A 20,000-nucleotide genomic window follows, 5' to 3' on the forward strand; every position below is an offset into this window, starting at 1 on the left:
GTATTTTGCTTATGCCTAAAATGTTGTGTGATGATTTTAGAGAGAGTAAGAAATTATTAGACCAACTTAGTTCGGAGAGAAACTGTTTCTTTTTTTTTTCTTTCTTTTTTTCTTTTTTATAAACTCTCATGTGGTATTCATAAACCAGGGATTGATGTTGTATTCTTCTGCAGGGCATGCCCGACTCATGGACTAAGCTACTCTCCATGTCCAACATTAGCAAACAAGAACAGAAGAATAACCCTCAGGCAGTACTGGATGTGCTCAATTACTACGATGCATCCACCAAAGAACATCAAACGAGCAAATTCATGACTGTTGCAAAAACTGTTGGTAAGGATGATAAAACGGATAGTAGAATTGGTGATTTTTTTTGGATAGTGATCATATACCATTGATTTGTTACATATAAACACTTTATATGATAACAGTTTGATTCCTCAAATATGTTGTATATTGTTTAATAGTAGAATAAAAAAATCCTGTAGAAGTTTAATTTGCAAGTATATATTTTATTTTGAAAAAGAAAAATGCACAACAGGTCATCCAATAGGAAATTGTCATTTTGCAAGTGGAACATCATTTGACTTTAATAACAATGTGTTTCATCAAATTACCAGACCCATCGCCTAGACCTAGCTACCAGGGTGGTGTCAACATCTCAAGTTACCCGGCAACTCCTTCACCACACAAGATCTCAGATGCTTCATCAGGATCGCCATCAACTCCTGAAACGTGCTCAGAAGTCAGTGTAAGTTTTATCCCGAAAGATCCCTTGGTAAAATTTGCAGTATTTGATATATGGAATGGTTGGCGATTGTGAAATTGCGAGTTTCTGTGTTGAGAAAAATGTATATTATTGTTAAGTTAGGAAGGATCATAGTACTCATTTTGTTAACTTTTTGAAGTTATCAAGTTTTGCGAGAGAACCAAATATCCTTATGTAAAGGAGTAAAGTACAATATTCTCCTGTACTCTTAACGATCTGCACTGCCATACGTCTTTTAAAAATCATCCAACACCCTTTCCACCCAAGGTTCCAGAAGAGGAAGAGGAGGAGCCGCCACCTCCACCAGTAGCCACGAGACCAGAACGTACAAAATCCATATACACAAAACCAGTAGAAGACGAGGCAAATGCAAATGGTGCTCCTTTGGACAGTAACCGCAACCCCCAGGCAGCTCCCATTGTTGCACCACCAAATGCCGTATCTGCAGTGCCACCCACCAATACTACCACTACAAGGTGTGTTTTGGGATTAAGGAAGATTTTAGTGGTGATGTGGATGTAGGTGTTTTTAGAACAGATTCATAAATATGTGTATGTATATATGTAAGATATATGTATATGTATATATATATATATATATATATATATATATATATATATATATATATATATATATATATATATATATATATATATATATATATATATATATATATATATATATATATAACATACATTTTTTTGCAGTTTTCAAGTTTTATATAGTGTTATTTTAGACGTAATAAGAATGATCATGTATTTACTCTTATATGTATACAAAGAGATGTATAATATTTACTATATGTTTGGAGCTTGTAAAAATTGATAATGATTCTCTTTGTGTCTGATTTTTCTGGACCAAATATTTAATTGTTTAATTGTATGATTGTTGTTTTCAGTGCTAGCACAGCCATAGAAAGGACAGCTGAGAAACAGAAAAAGAAGAAGATGAGCGATGAAGAAATTTTAGAGCGTTTAAGAGCTATAGTGTCTGTAGGCGATCCAAACAGAAAATACACGAAAATGGAGAAAATTGGACAGGGGTATGGTTTTGTCTTCTATTTTCAGTGGTTTTTCCCTTTGTTCAGTTTCAGGTAGATTTTATGTATACAGTGGGAGAGTAGAATGAAAACTGAAATAGTAAAAGAAAAAAATAATAATATGCACATGGAATGAAAACTGTAAAAGAGAAATGAAATGAAGATATGTTTTATGTTAACAGATATTTTATAATAGTACAGGAGGAGCTACGTAACACAAAAGGAATAAATGAGGACATAGATTCATGAAAGCATATGTGTTTGGGGAATACAGAGTAATAATGTAAATGGCAAGTTTGCTTTCTGAATGATTATTTGATTTGGAAATAACAGAAATGTAAACGGTAGTATCTCTAAAGTAATTGGAGTTACAAAGGAAGAAAAAGTTTAGAACATGTGATTTTGACTTTTTGTAACATCGACTGCTAGGAAAGGGAATATTTGTTGATTTTATTATTTTATTTATTTATTTACTTTTTTTGTTCTTCCAGGGCTTCTGGTACTGTTTATACTGCAATAGAAACAGCAACAGGAGTGGAGGTAGCCATTAAGCAGATGAATCTCTCTCAGCAACCTAAAAAGGAACTAATAATCAATGAAATTATGGTCATGCGTGAAAACAAGCATCCCAACGTCGTTAACTACTTGGACTCCTATCTTGTGAGCGAAGAACTCTGGGTGAGTGATGCATTAGTGGTCAAGTCCATCCTTATGTCATTAATGTTCTTTAGACTGTAGGCATCCTGCTTCATAATTTTGTGTGCACTTGTAAGGATCCCAACTTTTCAGACTTTTAATGAAAAGTGAAATATGGAGATTACAGAGGGAACAACTTCATATACCGGACTAGTAACTTGCATTGTTTGGTGGTTTGTATTACTCAGCAACTGTAAAGAGTATGGAAATTTGCTTTAGTATAAATAATTATTTTGATTTCTCGTTACTTGTTGTAAATGACTTTCCCAAAGAAGCTTCTGCAGAAACCAGTTTTTTACGGAGAAGTTCAAAATTCTTTGACTGTTTGAGGAATAAGAAAAGAATTGCATAAAACAAAAAGGAAGTTTCTAGCCTGTTTAGTTATTGAAATGCTTAGGATCAATTTTTATGTATAAACTATTGGGGTACTTAGGTTTTTTCAATTGGCAGTACAGAACACCACTTAAGAGATTGCCCAAGAAAAATGGGGTAGTTTAAGTCATGGTGTTAAGAGAGAGAGATATGTTAATAACAATGGTTTTATTTTGTTATTCATGACAGGTTGTTATGGAATACCTCCCTGGAGGTTCCTTAACAGATGTCGTCACAGAAACTTGTATGGATGAGGGTCAGATTGCAGCTGTCTGTAGGTGAGTTTCTTCAAATATATTTTCTCTGTTGCAAAAAATCCCTGTTAATTTTTACTTGGTGCTGATGAGTAACATCAGTAGCATTATAGAAATAGCTGTAGTGTTTGAACATCCATGTCTCCCTCCATATCTCAAAGTATTTTTTTATGATATGAGAATTATTATTTCAGGACAGATTTTTCACAAATTAACGTAAAGAAAAAAAAATTAATCATCATGCAGTCTTGGATTCATAACATTAGATTGTTTCATATTGTATAGGAGTTTAAAAGAAAGCAAATTCAAATAATTTTTTGTATATCAGATATGTAGTCACAGTTCTAAAAGAAATTACTGTTTTCATGTATAAACTATTGGGGTACTTAGGTTGTATTCATTGGGCAGTACAGAACACTACTTAGAGATTTCCCAAGAAATGAACTTTTGTTGAATGATAACCATGATTGCATAACTGTATGATGTAGGGAATTCTTGCTCATTGACAGTGAAAGTCTACAAAATAATAAATATCTAGAAAGATACAGTCATTGTCATCATTTTTTCTTTCTTTTCTTTCATTCTTATTTTCTTTATCTCTCCAAAGAGATGATAATGCCTGCTTAAAATCAGTTTATTGATTAAATTTTGTTGAAAATCAGATTCACATGTGATTAAAATTTCACAGTGTATTTACCTCCTTTGCTTAGTCTTTTTTCATCTTTAGAATGTATATATTGTTAGATTCATCTTGTGTTGTTTTCCCAATGTTATATGTTGGTGTGTTTTGTATGTCAGTTTTTAGTTTTTTATTATACCATAAACATGACTGTTTCATGTAAATTCAGTTTCCCACCTATCAGATGACAGAAAAATGCATATATATTTATAGTTGAAAATCTAAGAAGAGTTTGTGTTTTTAGTATGTCAGTATTTTGTGTAGCATGAGCATTACTGTGTCTCATGGAAATCACACTTATCCCCTATCTGATAAAAAGATATGTATATATAATTGAAAGTCTATGAAGAAGAGTTAATGTTGTTTCTCAAATTCCAGGGAGGTTCTACAAGCTTTGGAGTTCCTGCACGTTAATCAGGTCATACATCGAGACATTAAATCAGATAATATTCTATTAGGCATGGATGGAAGTGTCAAGCTCAGTAAGTACTGTGATTAGAACCAGCCAATTGCATTTTTTTCTTTTTCTCCTTTGTTGTATGTTAAGGAGAAGTTTCTTGATTCAAGCAACATTCACCTTGTTGGATTCTATGTATACCTGTTAAGCTTTATAGGGCAGGGGTAATTATGTAAAAAATTAGCATCTCCTAATTTGGTTTCCGATCTTGAGAGGGAATTTCTAGGAAATTTACCTGGGGGGGGAATGAGTTTGTTTACATTACATTGTTTATAGATGTATAAAACTAAAATTACAGGTATGGTTGTAAGAGAGTAAGTTGAAAGAACAAAAAAATATTGTGTTGTTACTTTTAATGCTGTGATACTTGATTATTTGGTATGTAAATAGAAACCTCTGTACAGTAGGTCCCTTCTAAAGAAATTTATGTTCATGATGCATCCAGAAGGTGTTGATGGAGTCACAAAAAATGCTTAAACCCTTGAAACTCTCCATTCCAGCTGACTTTGGCTTTTGCGCACAAATATCACCGGAACAAAACAAAAGGACTACTATGGTTGGGACACCATACTGGATGGCTCCTGAGGTGGTGACGCGAAAACAATACGGACCGAAAGTTGATATATGGTCACTTGGAATTATGGCTATTGAAATGATTGAAGGTATGCTATATATATATATATATATATATATATATATATATATATATATATATATATATATAATTTCTTGTATTTGAAATGAGATCATAGTTTTTTTTCTCTCTCTCTCTTTTGTTTCTTTCTTCCTTAATAATTTAATATATATGCAGGAAAAGCTTGATGAGACAATTATTTATTTATTTATTAATTTACTATTATTGTTTTTTTAGCTGTTATTTCCATATCAACACTTAATTTGTCAATGCAGTTATGCCTATTAGTTTTACTTCATTAAAAAATCTGTATGGAGTAACATTTGGTGAGATTAATAATTTTGAGCCATTTTTCTTTATCCAAAAAAATATTAAAGTCTGTAATGGAATTTGTGAACATCCTTCCTATATTAGATGATAACTTACTTGTAATCCATTTTTTCCTTTTGTTGTATCTTTTAATACTGTAGTTACATATGGTATTATAGAGGGCATTACTGTCATTGTTGGTGTACTTTCCAGCAACTGTTATATTTCATGAGAACTGCAAAACAAACTAGCAAGGGCCATTTTTGCATCCCTTCCTATTCTATTCACAGTGGGTAAATGTTCGCTGCTAAAGTTTGGCAAAATGAGAACCTTAGTGTGCACTGCACTGGGTCTGGGCTGTTGTACAGGTTGTGTAACGTGATTAGATGTTCCCCAACGTCAGTGAATTTTTCACTGTAACATGATTGGTCATTACCAAATGTGAATGAGTTAACAACCAATATTCATGTGATTTAATATCTGAAAGAGTCCAGCAAGTGTAGCAACCAGGGGCTAATAAGTGAGTGTAACCAAATATATGTTGGAAATTGAACCGTATTCATTGTGACAAGTCCAGGATAGGTATGAATGAGATTGAATATTTTCACAGTACAAGAGATGTATTCAACTGGTTTTTAATGTATCTTTGTCAGAAATACATGTAAGTTTTAGGTTATTTTTTAGATACAGTAGCAAGTACTCCCCAGTTCATAATCCACTCACACTGGATGACATTTAATTGCCTGAACTAGTGAACTGGGACCAAATGTCATGTGTGGTTGAGTCTGCTCTAAGTTGTACATGCTAAACAGTTGGTTGACCTTGACTACAGTCATTAAGGAGATCCAACTCTTCAGGAGTAGACTTAGTCTTGTTTTTTAGCCTGATTTCTCATAGAATTATGCAGCCAGAAGTGTAGATAAATTGATAGATGTAAGTATCCCAACCTTCAATTTTTCATTTAAGTGGCAGACAGCACATGAAGCCTGGCTTATAGCTTGGTATGGAGTAGGGATTCTTGTCTTGAATTGGTTAAGAAGGCAAAACATTATTTGTGCCCTCTTCCTCAGCATGTGGTGAGACTTGTATGGAAGTTCAACATTGGGATATTTGATGTGTTTCTGAATTGAAGCTGTAATTTTTAAAATCATTTGTATTTTTTTTTTATTGTAGGGTATGAAACCTTTTCTAAAGCCAGAGTATAAGATGTTGAATGTACAGGAAATATTCACTTGATCATCCTGTAAAAAAGATGGATATTATCAATATGCAATTATAATTTGAAGGGGGTGGCTGCAAGCATGGTGTGGCTTGCATGGCTGTCAATGATAAATCACATAATTAAAGAAGGGGAGTTATGATGTTAGAAATTATTAATATAAACCAAATAAACACACCATCACACAAAAAAGGGAAATAACAATAGAGCAAGTAGCTACATGTACGGTTACATTGAGTGTTGCTACAATTCATCCCTTGCCAGATTTTTTTCAGTAATCTCCAATATACTTTACCATAAAGCTTAGGTTTGTGTATATTTCGTAGATTGAGTATGCACTAGACTGAATAATTGGATCCATTTCAACAGGAGAACCACCATACTTGAATGAAAATCCTCTGAGAGCTCTGTACCTGATAGCCACCAATGGTAAGCCCGAAATCAAGGAACGGGAAAAGTTGTCTCACGTATTTCAGGATTTCCTGGACCAATGCCTAGAAGTTGAAGTTGAAAAGAGATCGACTGCTAATCATCTTCTAAAGGTAAGTTGGTCAACTTGTGTTTCTTTTGTAGTTGTGGTGTAGGCTTATTTGGCAATTTGAAATTCTATAGAATCACTTATGTGAGAATTACATATTTTGACCTTTCCTTTTTCCCCACATAGTTTTTGAAAGAGAAATATGAAAGAACCTGCTTCAAAAGCTCTGAGTGGAATATAATATGATGATAGCCCCAATGCTTTCGTTGTCGTTTATTAGGAACATATGTGCTTTAGCGATGGCTATGCTATTTAATGAAGGGAATAGATTTTCAGATGAATAACTAGGAAAGAGACAGAAAACTAAGGCTCTAAAGCAAGGCTTACATAGTACAAGAGAAGGAATTTGGAAAGTACACAAGTTGATGAAAAGAAGACTCACATGCTGAAATTTTTGTGCTAAATGTGGGTAATTTTGTATTGTACAGCATCTGTTCTGCTTCTCATATACTCTCTATTTTTTTCCTTTTCAGCATCCATTTTTAAAGCTGGCAAGACCTCTCTCAAGCCTCCACCCTCTCATTGTGGCAGCCAAAGAAGCTGCCAAGAGCCATTAGTGACGATTCTCAACTAGCAATGTTATTGTGATGCAGTCCTCCTAGTGCCCATTGATACCCTGTTTGCATAGTTATTTGCTGGCAGCTAGAAGAAAGCAATCGAGCATCTTGTTGCAGGCCGTGGATATATTTGTTATACTCTTCAAATACTGGCTGTGCGCAAGAGCAACCCCCATGCTACACCAGCCCAGTATCTTGTTAGCGATGCAGTGAACCTTTTTGTGCTAGGTGTATTCACTTCTTATTCAGTAAGAATTTCCATTTCGCAGTGTGCGTGGATAAGAATTGTGCTCAGTCTTGTCGCAGTTAATGACATGGAAGTTTCTTCTTCTCCCAGATGACCGATATGAATTGCATGTTGATGAAAAGCAAGTGTGGGATTGCTCGAAGAAGTGTGGTATGGTGTGAAGGAATGTGTTAGAGATCATCATCATTGTTATTACAATTATTATTTATATTATTTTTTTATAATTATTTTTAGTAATACAAACAGTAAAATACCAATGATATTAATATTCATATCATTATCTCTTCATCGAAAAGATGATAAAGGTAATAGATGTAGCAGCAATGATATTGCCAAATGGAAAATGTGAGGTGTTTATTTACGACAGTACAGTATACTCATATAATTTATTCAGCTCCAACATTTACAAAAAAAATTTCTTTTTGTTTTTCTTTTTTTCTTTTTCTTTTTTTTTCAGATTAAAAATGGAAGAAAGCAAGAGAGATTGCGAGAGTGAATGACTGAGAGAGAAAAAGAGGTGATAAAAATATTTTGTAAGTTACCCTCTTCTTTCACCATATCCCAGATAGTGTAAAATCAGGCATTCAGCAGTTTTAGTCGGAAACTCCTTGCAGCACTGTGACAGGTAGCTGTTTCTTTTTTTTTTCTTTCTTTCTTTTTTCTCTTCTCTCCCCTGTTCTTCTCATGTTTTTAGATACTTTAGCAGAAGGATATTACAGTGGTAATTTATATTCATGTATTTATGTTTACATATGCATACACTTAAACTTACACTTACACTTAAACATACAGATATGTTTACATACACATACAGATATTATATATATATACCTATACATATGCATATCCATATATTGATATACATATACCTACTTACACATGTACATGCATACATACATGCGTACATACAAAAACACACATACAAATATACATATATGAGAGTGTGAGTGTGAGTGTGTGTGTGTGAGTGTGAGTGTGAGTGTGAGTGTGAGTGTGTGTGTGGGTGTGAGTGTGAGAGAACAAACAAATAAAGAAACAAACACCCAATAGACAGACCAATTTTTTTTCTTTTTATAGTAGTGCCATTATCCATAAAGATCATGCAATATGAAGTCACTATTTCTTCCCTGCATTGTCAAACTGTTTGTCTTGATACTCATGATCTTCAAGTCATTGCCTAGAAGGATGCATATGGATAAGAAAGATGAATGCCTATTATTGGTAGAATAAGAAATAGTATATTGTATACTATTGGCCACTCAAGGATGCAGTTCCTAGAAGTGTAATGAACAATGACATATCGAAACTAAATTAGATAAGTTTGATTTGAAATGAAGTGTGTGGATCTCAGCAGTGAAATACACATTGCGTGTCGAATTCTAATGCGTCAGGGATGCCAGGATGACAATGATGATCAGTTCAGCCTGATAGTTGTAGAGTGAGATGTTATCGGTTCATCTTGCATCACTATAGAATTATTAAGCAGTGTAACAGTGTCATTTTGGTCTGCAAATGTATTCTTGTTATCCTTTTATGTGTTCATATAACTTCATGTTCTCATCAAATAATTGAAAAAAACAAAAGACTGTAATATACTACAAATGGAGCTTAAAAAGTTAGATGCATCAAGCCTCACCGTGTCTGCATATTAAGACATCCTTAACTTGGCTGTATCAGTCAGGTAACCAGTTGTAGATTGATTATGTCTCAAGTATGCATCCACAGGAACCTGCATCTACAAATTTAGTAGAGATAGATATTTCACCTGTGCCTCACTTTCAAAGTTCACGGTGATACCATATTCAGTACTGTTACAGGTGAAATGATTCACATTTTATTTACCTTTTTTTTTTTTTTTTTTTTTTTTACAGACAGAAAATGTAATCTCAGTAAGCTGTTCTGTTGAAGGAGTCATTTATGTTTAAGTATTCAGTAATGATATTACATATTGTATTGAGAGAATCTCTAAGCAAAGAGGGTTATTCTTTTCTTTTTGCTTAATAAACAAGGAATCACTAATGTGTTGTAAAAGTAGTCATCATTTTATTTATATGTGAAAAGTTTTAAAGAATCTCCACAGAAGATGAAACAGAACTATTCTCTTTCTCTTTCCCTTCCCATTTTCCCTTTTCCTTTTCCATAGAGTTTTTCTTCTCTCGTAGTATATGCTCAGAAAATGAAATCATTAGGTAGAAAATCTTATATTTGAGAATTTATTTATTATAAATTATGTGGGCGTATGCAATAGAAACGCAAAGTGTGAAGGGTGAAAGTGGGTGCCTTGTTCAGTTTCATGACTGCCTAACAGGTGTTTTCATGCCACTTCTTTCCTAAGGATGTAGCAGTGTATCAACTCTTGTTTCCATCATTAAAATAACGTGCAACTGGTACTACCTATCTTAAGGAATGCAATCTTGTCCTGTGGTCCTGTTCAGTTTGTTATACACACGTGAAAAGGTGCCAATATAAAAACGGCTGCTGCCTTCGTAGGATTGGAGAACACGTTCATTGACAGAACAAGAAGGAAAGTATTTCGACTTGAAAATTATTGCTTTTGTATTACTCACTTTGCTAGAATGTAATTGATTAAACGCGTGTGTACTTGGTTCACATCACTTGACGTTTTGTTTGCTTTACTCTCTACATTAATTATGCATTCATTCCAAAATGAATCAGCTGATTCTTTTCTCTGTTGATTGTGAATGAGGATGTGAAGGCATTTACTTGTACTTAGTTGCATTATTTACAGAAATAAAATGGGTTTGTTTTAGGTAATTATGCATATTTGGGAGTGATGTGAAAAATATGCATTATGTTATTTATATACCTGCAACTTGAAGCTCTTAGTGGATAGTTGAGAGACTTGGATGTTGATGTGTTTTTAAGTCTTAAAGGCTCAGGTTGGGCTTGGCTGATTCTTGACATTGCTGTTTGTGTTTTGCTTGATGAGTGCCTAAACGAGTTCCAAAGTTCAATTAAATTTCTACATTTCAGTGCTTTTATTGAAACTAATGTAAGTGAATAAAGCTTTGACTTTTCATCTTTACCTTCAGAGATCATACCAGTGGCTTACATACATGATGCAAATGTAAGCAAGGTACTGCTTGAAGTACTTTTTTTTTTCTTTCTTCTTTTTCTTTTTTTCTTTTTTTAGGGTAGCAATAAAAGTTGGATCCTAAACCAGTGCCTCAGTAACCAGTTGAATGATAATAACATCTGTTGTTAAATATACATCTGCTGGAGGGAAGAAAACTATGAGAATGCCTGCCGTGGCAAGCATCAAGACGACCAACACAGTAGGAAACGGATTTTTAGTAATGAAGAGGTACACTCAGTTTTTTATTGCATCACTGGAGTGACCGAGTACAAAATCTACCATTCCTACCACCCGATGACAATATGATGGACAAGTTTTGCTATGATTTTTTTGTGGACTTTACGCTCGCAAGTGATGTGTAAAGAATATAGGTGTACAAAACGCAAGCACTGCTTTTCATTGCCGGCAGGTCTGTCACCTTATGAACTGCAGGTACATTAGAAAAGCAGTGTTGTATGTTTTCTGACAAACCTTTTGTATAAATATGTTTATTTTATACAGAACCTAACTAGAAGTCTTGAAAAATGTGTTGCAAATGTATTTATTGTGTAGGTTATGTGTTTCATATACAGTATATATATCTGAAGACTTGGTTCTATAAAGTTAATTAACTTGCCTAAATGAGAAAGGTGGGGCTGTACCTGCTGCCTTCATTCTAGAAAACTGCATGACAATTTTAGATTGTAAATGATATACATGTGAGAGACCAATTTGTCTTTTTTCTTTATTTTCAAATTTTATTTTATTCTATATATACTCCTGTCAGCAGAAATTATTGAAGTGACAGATTCCTCATTAGCTTACAAGTGTCTGTAAAAGTGACAGTTGGAGAAAAGCTGAATCAGGTTACTGCAATTTTATATTTTACGAATTACCAGGTGGAGTTGTGTTGTTGTTGTTTTTAATTTTTATTATTATAATTTCTTTTTTTTTTTTTTTTTTTTTTTTTTTTTGTGGGTGTGTGTTTCTCTTTCTTTCTCTTTTTGAGGGTATCTTCTGGGCAACTGAAATTGTTCAATAATTGCTGACCAACCTCATCTGTCTTTATTCCTACCAGCTTGTCTCGGGTAAAAAAGGATTACGCACATTGCGATTCTCAAGAAGTGAGTGACGTCATCTTGTACCAGTGCCATGCTAAAAGATCAAAACTCTAAAGGATATTCTAATTTAGTGGGGAGGAAGGGACTGTGCACATCAGTTTTGAAATAATACAGGTATATAAGCTTCCAGTTTTTATTATCCTATAAACAGCATATATACACATAGTTTTTGGGAGAAAAAAAAAAGTGTTTGCTCTCATAACATGTTACAAGGAATTCTAAGTCTGTAAGGCACTTATACGTATTTCTATGCAATTCTAAATGTTGTGGGTCATGTAAAGACGAGTGCAAATGCTCCATAATAATGGTATTAAAGCAGGAGTGCACTCACAATACATACTGGTTTATTTAGTAATGGTCAGATGATATGTTGAGGATATGTAAATCATGGTATTGTAAATAGTTTTATTTTGTAGATTGTGAATTTACATGATAACAATTAGTTGTATAGGTCAGGTGACTTGTTGTTTGAGAACTTGTAAATAGTACTGTAGTAGGATTGATTATTAGTTATCCTAGACAGTCTGTACCTTGTCAACCATAAGCCAAAGTGGAAAGTCTCCAACCATTTAATACCTCTTTATACTGTCATTACTTAATTATTATTTTTTTCTTCAGCAAATTATAATTGAAACCTTCAGTTGATATGATTCAAGAACAGGAAAAAGTCTTTGATACCAATTATTACTGATGTTCTAAACCCTTGCAGAGCATTTTGTACCATGATGTTTATTAAAAGGTTCATTCCAAGACACAGTGTCCTTGTGTCATAAGACCCTCCTCCCCCATCCAGCCCAAGATGAAAGTATGTACCTTTAATTAGATAATTCATGTTGTAAACACATCTTAATTGAGTTAATGTGGATATTTGATCCTTAAAACTGACACCTTTGTGTTACATGCTAAAGCAAAAATATAAGGTCTAAGTTAGAGAATGTAATTTCCTCTTTCAGGACATACGGGAATTATACACTGATAAAATAATGTTGCTGATGTGGAAAATGTAGTTCAGTTTGCTGTGAGTCTTAGTGTATTCTGAGATAAGGAAGCAGGATGCAAGTTTTAATTTAAAAAAAGAGAGAAATGTATAATTGATCACTTTACCCAGTGGCAAGCCTCCATTCCGGCTGCTGGCTACATGAGGTACTCCATACTGTCAATACCAAATATGACGAATCGTCATTTTATATAAACATAATTGTCAAGTAAATGAATAAAAGTAAGGATTTTGATTTCTTTTTATTCCCCTTAATGCACACAAAACATGTATTATCCATGCACTTTTTCATTTAAAGATGACTTGTAGTCTGTCTATGGATAACACAAAATCAGACATAAACGGTAGTTCAGCCCATTATTTACAGTGATCATTTATAAATTACTTAAATGTACACTTGCAACAGTATACATACATATGCTAATTGTTTACATAATTTTTCTATGTAACTAATTCATGATTTTACTCGATAAAAATACACAAATGCTTTCTTTCTCTCTCTCTCTTTCTTTTTCTTTTTCTGTTTTTCTTTCTCTCTTTCTCCTCCTTTCTCTCTTCCTTTCTTTCTTTCTCTTTCTTCCGTTCTTTCTCTTTCTTCCCTTCTTTCTCTTTCTTCCCTTCTTTCTCTTTCTTCATTTCTTTCTCTTTCTTCCTTTCTTTCTCTCTTCTTTCTCTTTCTTCCTTTCTTTCTTCCTTCCTTTCTTCCTATCTTTCTTTCTTCCTTTCTTTCTCTCTCTCTCCTTTTCTCACATTCTCTTTCCCCTTTTCTCTTTATTTCTCGCTCTTTTCTCTTTCTCTTTTTTCTTTCTCTCTCGCACCTATACGTACGCTAAGAATAATGCTTATAATAAACTCTTTAGTTTTGGCAATATTTGTCAATGTTTACTTCTGAGTAAGCGCTTATCCAAAAACAAATTGAGTTGTTTATTTACCTCTCTTATGAAAATGACTTTAGTGTCGTAGTTAAGGAGGGGGAGGGTTATAGTTTGAATGAAAGTATTAATTCAAAAGTAACCGTGGGTAAATATTGCAAAAGTTAAAGTTCTCTTTTACAGGCAATACAGCGCGCGCGCGTATGTTTTTAGACAAGAGGTAGATTCATCATTCAATACCATTACAGATATTGAACAGGTAAAGGTAAAATATTTGTCTTGGTTTAATGCAAAACTAGTAAGTTAAGTTAATGGTTAGAGGTGAAATTATGTGCTAAACATCGAAGGTCACATAGCACTATAGGAGGTATGATAATCAGAAAGGGTAGAGATAGGAGTGGGTTGTTGGTTAGGTGTTATACGTTACTGGTTATGCAGCATGGGGATGGTACTTAAAAGGGTTAATATAGTTAGGTAGAGGTGGAGTGGTGAGTGATTGGGTTAAGGATAAATGGGAAAGGATTAGATCAAGTGAAAGATGTGTATGTTTTTGAGGAAGGAGATTAGGTTTTCCATACAGAAAGTGTGGGATTCCATCAGGATGTCTGATAAGTCGGGAGGTCGTTGTAGGGAAGATAGGTGAGGAAAAGAAGCAGTGCGGGTTGCGGTGAAACGTGGACAGGACAGCAGGATGTGTGAAATTGAAATGGGAACATTACAAGAGGAAGATAGAGGTGAGTCTGATCGTGGCATGAGGTATGAGTGCGTTAGGCGTGTATGTTGACCAGGAGGAGATTGTTGGCTTTATTGAATGTAAGTTATTGGAGGTAAGACCTGCCCCGAAGGTTTACCATCTTTACCATCATAAAGAAAGGTTTTAAAATGAAGATAATAATCCATGGTTAGGATTTTTTAGAAATTGGGGTTATGAGATGTGGACATGATGGCTGAGCGAGCTTGAGTGTCTGCTCTTTCATTGCCTGGTATTCCTCTATAGCTAGGTATCCCGCAAAACTTGATAGTTTTGTATCGTGTGCGCAGGTAAAATAGCCTGTCTTGAATTTTGCAGACAAGGGGGTTAGTTGAGGGTATGGACTTTATGAGAGAGCGAGTTTCGAGAGTAAGTAAAATAGTGAGAGGAGGAAGAGAGAGAGAGTATACAGTGAACCCTCGCTATAAGGCGGTTCACCTTTCACGTTCTCGCTGCTTCACGGATTTGCATTGTGTTCTGCATTCTGATTGGCTAAACAGTCTCTCCGCTTTTTCTCTACCTGTGTGTCAATAACGTTACGGTTTAATATGTACATGTACGTAAAACAGCTTGCCAAATTTAAGTTTGCAAATTTTCTCTAAAACCCCTAAATTTCGACGAAACGTTCTGCACCGACAAAGGCACTTGCGTTCGGGCCTAAAATGCAGAGGAAGATGATTGATTATTAAAATTATTATTTTACAGTACAGTAGCTTTTGTAAAAAAACGTTTATACAGTACTTTTATTTGTTAAACAAAAGCTTGGGCCTGTAGAAAGGCTTTGTTCTTTGGTTTCAATGCATTGTAGAGTATTTCATTGTATAATAATTGTAAAAAAAATAAAGGTCACTACACGGATTTCGCCTATCACGGGTTCATTTTGGAACGTAATCCCCGCGAAAAACGAGGGTTCACTATATGTTTTAAGGCGAAGAGGATTGCATATAATTCTGTAGTGAGAACACTAGATTCAGGAGGTAGAGGGTATTTGAATGCGTAGGTTGGGAAGATGACTGCAAAACCCGCTCCAAATGTGGTTTTGGAGCCATCAGTGTAAACATGTATACTTGAGGAGTGAATAGGAATATGGTTAAGAAAGTGAGTGAAGAGAACAAGGAGGTACATCTGACATTGGCGATTCAGGGTATACCGAGGAGCAAATGTGGGGGTAAGGTATATGCCATGGAGGAACTGAATGGACAGAGAAGGATAGAGGTTGGAGAATTGGAAAGGGGGAATGGGAAAGGAGAGTATTGATGGACCGTAAAACGGTGGAAGGAGCTGGTAAACGGGGAGATGAGGTAAAGGTAGAAATTTGGGATTGAGGAATAGTTAACTTGGTGAGGGAGTGTTGGTGAAAGCGTGCAAAGCATTGGAGAAAGATGGTTTGCCTGACTCAGCGTACAGGCTCTCAACCGGGGAGGAGCGGAATACTCCAAATGCTAAACGGAGACCATTATGGTGAATGGTAACTAACATTAAGAAGTGTGGTACAGGCAGAGGAGTATACATGGCATCCATAATCAAGAGTGGAGAGGATCAAGGTTGTGTGAAGATAGAGGAGAGTTTTACGGTCTGACCCCCATAGTATGTGGGACAGAGTTTGTAGGATTCGAAGACGTCTTTGAGATTTTCTTTAATGGAGAGAATGTGGTCTCGCCACGATAGTCTGGAGTCGAAAATTACTCCAAGGAACTTTCCCGAAGAGCGGTATTGTAGAGGAGTGCCGGATAAGAAGAGGTTGGGGTTTTGCACGTTTGCGTGAGAAGAGGATAGAAAAGGATTTGGTGGTGGAGAAACGAAAGCCATGATTAGTGGCCCAGGAAGATACTGATGATATTACTGTCTGAAGGAGTTGTTGGAGAGAGTATGGAAGGACCGGAGTTATAGATGATTAAGTCATCAACGTAAAGTGATGCTTGGTCCCTGGTGGTAATACTGATATAATGTTATTCACAGCAATAAGAAATAAGGTAGTACTGAAAACACTGCCTTGTGGGACGCCTTCGATCAGAGGGTAAGAGGATGATGTGGAAGAAACAATTTTGACTTTAAAGGTGCGACTGGAAAGGAAGGATTTAATAAGCACTCTCATGTTTCTGCGTATGCCTAGAGAGGATAGTTATTGTAGGATATGATACCGCCATGTGGTATCATACTTTCTCTAGGTCGAAGAATACTGCTATGGTGGTTTCATGGCGTGTAAATGCGGATAATATATAGGTCTCAAAATGAGCAAGGGGATCTGCTGTGCTTTTGGTACGACGGAATCCAAACTGTGAAGAAGAGAGGTTATTTGATTCTAGATACCACATTAGTCGTGAGTTTACAATTCGCTCTAGTAGCTTGCACAAGCAGCTTGTTAGAGCGATGGGGCGGTAATCTTATGGGTGGGTACTCGATTTGTTTGGTTTTCAGAAAGGGAGAACGAGGGCTTCGTTCCAGTGAGGGGAGGAATATCCTGTTGTACAAATTTGATTATAAATCTTTAAGAGAAAGGACAAAGAGGAAGAAGGGAGGTGTTTGAGCATACGGTAGTGTATACCGTCAAGGCCTTCATGGGTACTGCGGCATGATCGTAAGGCAGTGTGTAATTCTGAGGAGGAAAAGGGAGTACTGTATGGTTCATCTGAAGAAAGGGCAATCGTGGTGGGAGTTCGTTCTTTGGTGGTCTTAATGAAAGTGAAATGTGGACAAAGATGAGAACCGCTACTAACTTGGCTGAAATAATCACCTAGTTTATATTCGACTTGGAGAGGATCTGATATGTGGGCATCTCTGATACAGAGGACTGGGACTGGATGGGGAGGATGTTTGCCTGATATTTTGTGAATGCGTCGCCAGATAGCTGCTATAGGTGTTGTGGATGTGATTCACAAGACGTATGTTTTCCAGCTCGTCGTTTACTATTTCGTATTGTATGTCGAAGATGGGGCGACGCTTTTTTTAAGGGTATAAGAACGGATAATTGGTAAGGAGTGTCTCGTTTATATCTGTAGCTATTCTACGCTGCGTGTTTTTGACGGAGCGCCTTACTATAATCTGAGTTCCACCATGGAACGCATTTAGACGTATGTCTAGTGGTTTGGGGAATGGCTGTGTAGGCAGCTCTTAAGACTTGTGTTGAAAACATCTGTATTTTGTCTGAAATGGATGATAATGGGGATGATGGGTGAGATATAGAAGCGTGAGAAGTGAAAGTTTGCCAGTCAGCTCTATTAAAGCACCATCTTGGGGGTTGGGAAGTGGGATATATGAAGTAGGAGTAAGGAGGGTCGGAAAGTGGCCGCTTTAGGGGTATTGGTCCAAGACTGACCAATGGTACTCTAAATAAAGAGAAGGAGAGCATAGAGAGAGGTCGAGGCATGAAAAAGATTGAGTACGCATGTCAAATGTGTGGGCGGTCAGAGTTAAGGATAATGAGGTCGGTTGTGGAAAGGAGATAAGCTAGGGATCTACCACGACAGGTTGTGGTGGTATCACCCCTGAGAGTGTGACGACAGTTGAAATCACCTGTTTTAATGAAGGCTGGTTGAAGTTGAGAGAGTAAGGTTTTGAAAGCTATAATCAACAGTAATAGAGGGGGAAAAGTAAACTGAAATAACTGCAATCTATCGTTGGAGAAAAATACAAATAATAGTGCAAGGGATAGTGGTTTGGATAGAGGGTTTAGTGTATGGAATCTGAGGTTGAAGTTAGATTCAAACTAGGCCTCACTCTTCGTGAAGCCAGACAGGAAGCACGCCGACGAGGTTTTTCTCTCTACCTATTTCAAAACTCCTTCGCTATGTTCCCTTCCTATCTTCTCAACTTGTCTCAACATCTCCCCCAGTATCTATTCCCTTTACCCCAAACCATCCTCCCTTTCTTCCCCTGTCAAATTCCACTTCGTCTAAATCCAGATTCTCCAATTCTCCAAACTTTATCTGTCGTATCAGGCAACCTTAACGTTCCACTCCATCTTCTACATCCTCTACTACACCCTCCTCTTCCTCTGCTCCACGGACATCTACTCCTCTTCTCACAAGAGAACCTTTGTTTCTCAGACCTTCCTACCCAACACCACAATCCCTTGAAGATATCCAAAGCTCCATAAAGAGGACCCAAGAGAAGGCTCCGCTCCCTCATCCACCCTCCAATCCCTCTATCCCTACATTCAGAATATTTGCTGATTCCCACCTTCTGCCACTAAGTTCCCTCTACCACTCTTCCTCCCATTCTTTCCCAACACACCCCATCCTCTCCATCTCCTTGTGCATCATTCCCTCTTTGTTCCCCATTATCCTCACCGCTCCCACCTGGATGCTCGCGTGAATCTCTTCTGTCGCAACAGTGTCCTTCTCTGGACCTCTCCCCTCCTGACATTCTTCTTGATACTTCACCTTCCCCAATCCCCGGATTCTTCTCTCCTCCCACTTCTCCAACAGCCATCTCTACCCGTATTACCCGTTGATTCTTCCACAATGCTTCCTTTACCAGTTTTCCTCAAACAATGATCCGATTCCTTCCTCAACCACAGGTGCACTCCATATCATCCAATTGGGCCGCGCTCTTAAGGAGTGGTTCACAATTTTCAACATTTTCACAAGCGTACAAACTTTAAGTTGGGGGGTAGGGGAGGGGGGGGGGCTGGTGTGCGCTTAAAAAAATGCTAAGCTTTTTTTTATGACAAACGCTACATAAATCCACCTGACGCTATTCTTGCGCATGCAAAATATTTTCACTCCATGAGCCCATTGTGATTTCTACTGCGAAAATAAAATGGTATATATTTTCATCCTTTTATTCAGCATTTCGAGATGTTTTATATAATGGTGACAGGAACAACGTAACCTTCGTGAACATTTTCTTTTCGAGGAGGGAGGGGGTATCCAAAAGGTGTTTCGTACACATGTGAAAATATTGAAAACTGTGAACCACCCGTAACCCTTTCCTCATTTACTAATCTCCGCTTCACTTCATTTACTCCCCCGCTTCACCCTTTTCGCTATCTTAATCGTTATTTTTTCCATTTTCGCCACAATACTTTACCAGAGTGCTATATGACCTTCGATGTCTCGCACATTTAATTGTTTAAACCATTATCCATTCGTACTGCCATGTGTGTATATATATATAAATATATATATATATATTTATATATATATATAATATAGAGGATTACGGAATGGGAGGACACTAGCAGGCCCAAAATGTTTTGCTATGCCCCTGTACACACACATACACAAATACAGCAAATTTATAAATGTCTAATGTAGAGGTTGCCAACCGGGCCACAGGGTACTTTCTGGGGGAGCCATGTAGCAATAAGAAAGTTATGAAGAATTAAACTGGATTTTATCTCAACTACTGTACATATATTCATCTCTCACATGCCAGTGGATTGAATTCTTTCCATTAGCGTTCTCGCCTT

At 36.2% G+C, this 20,000-nt stretch overlaps 1 protein-coding gene across 1 annotated transcript in view; it reads left to right on the top strand.

Annotated features, from left to right (window-relative positions):
- The window catches only part of Pak (serine/threonine-protein kinase PAK 3-like protein), a 46,567-nt gene extending 33,370 nt beyond the window's left edge, over positions 1-13,197 (top strand). The window contains exons 4-13 of the mRNA XM_070140319.1: positions 174-333; positions 621-751; positions 1,037-1,245; positions 1,668-1,811; positions 2,300-2,486; positions 3,066-3,154; positions 4,188-4,291; positions 4,767-4,928; positions 6,798-6,970; positions 7,440-13,197. Coding sequence (XP_069996420.1) covers positions 174-333; positions 621-751; positions 1,037-1,245; positions 1,668-1,811; positions 2,300-2,486; positions 3,066-3,154; positions 4,188-4,291; positions 4,767-4,928; positions 6,798-6,970; positions 7,440-7,523 — 1,443 coding nt within the window. The 3' untranslated portion in view covers positions 7,524-13,197. The remainder of the gene's footprint in view (positions 1-173; positions 334-620; positions 752-1,036; positions 1,246-1,667; positions 1,812-2,299; positions 2,487-3,065; positions 3,155-4,187; positions 4,292-4,766; positions 4,929-6,797; positions 6,971-7,439) is intronic.
- The last annotated feature ends 6,803 nt before the right edge of the window (positions 13,198-20,000 follow it).

The sequence above is a fragment of the Penaeus vannamei genome, chromosome 1 (assembly GCF_042767895.1).
Source record: "Penaeus vannamei isolate JL-2024 chromosome 1, ASM4276789v1, whole genome shotgun sequence".
Lineage (NCBI taxonomy): Eukaryota > Metazoa > Arthropoda > Malacostraca > Decapoda > Penaeidae > Penaeus > Penaeus vannamei.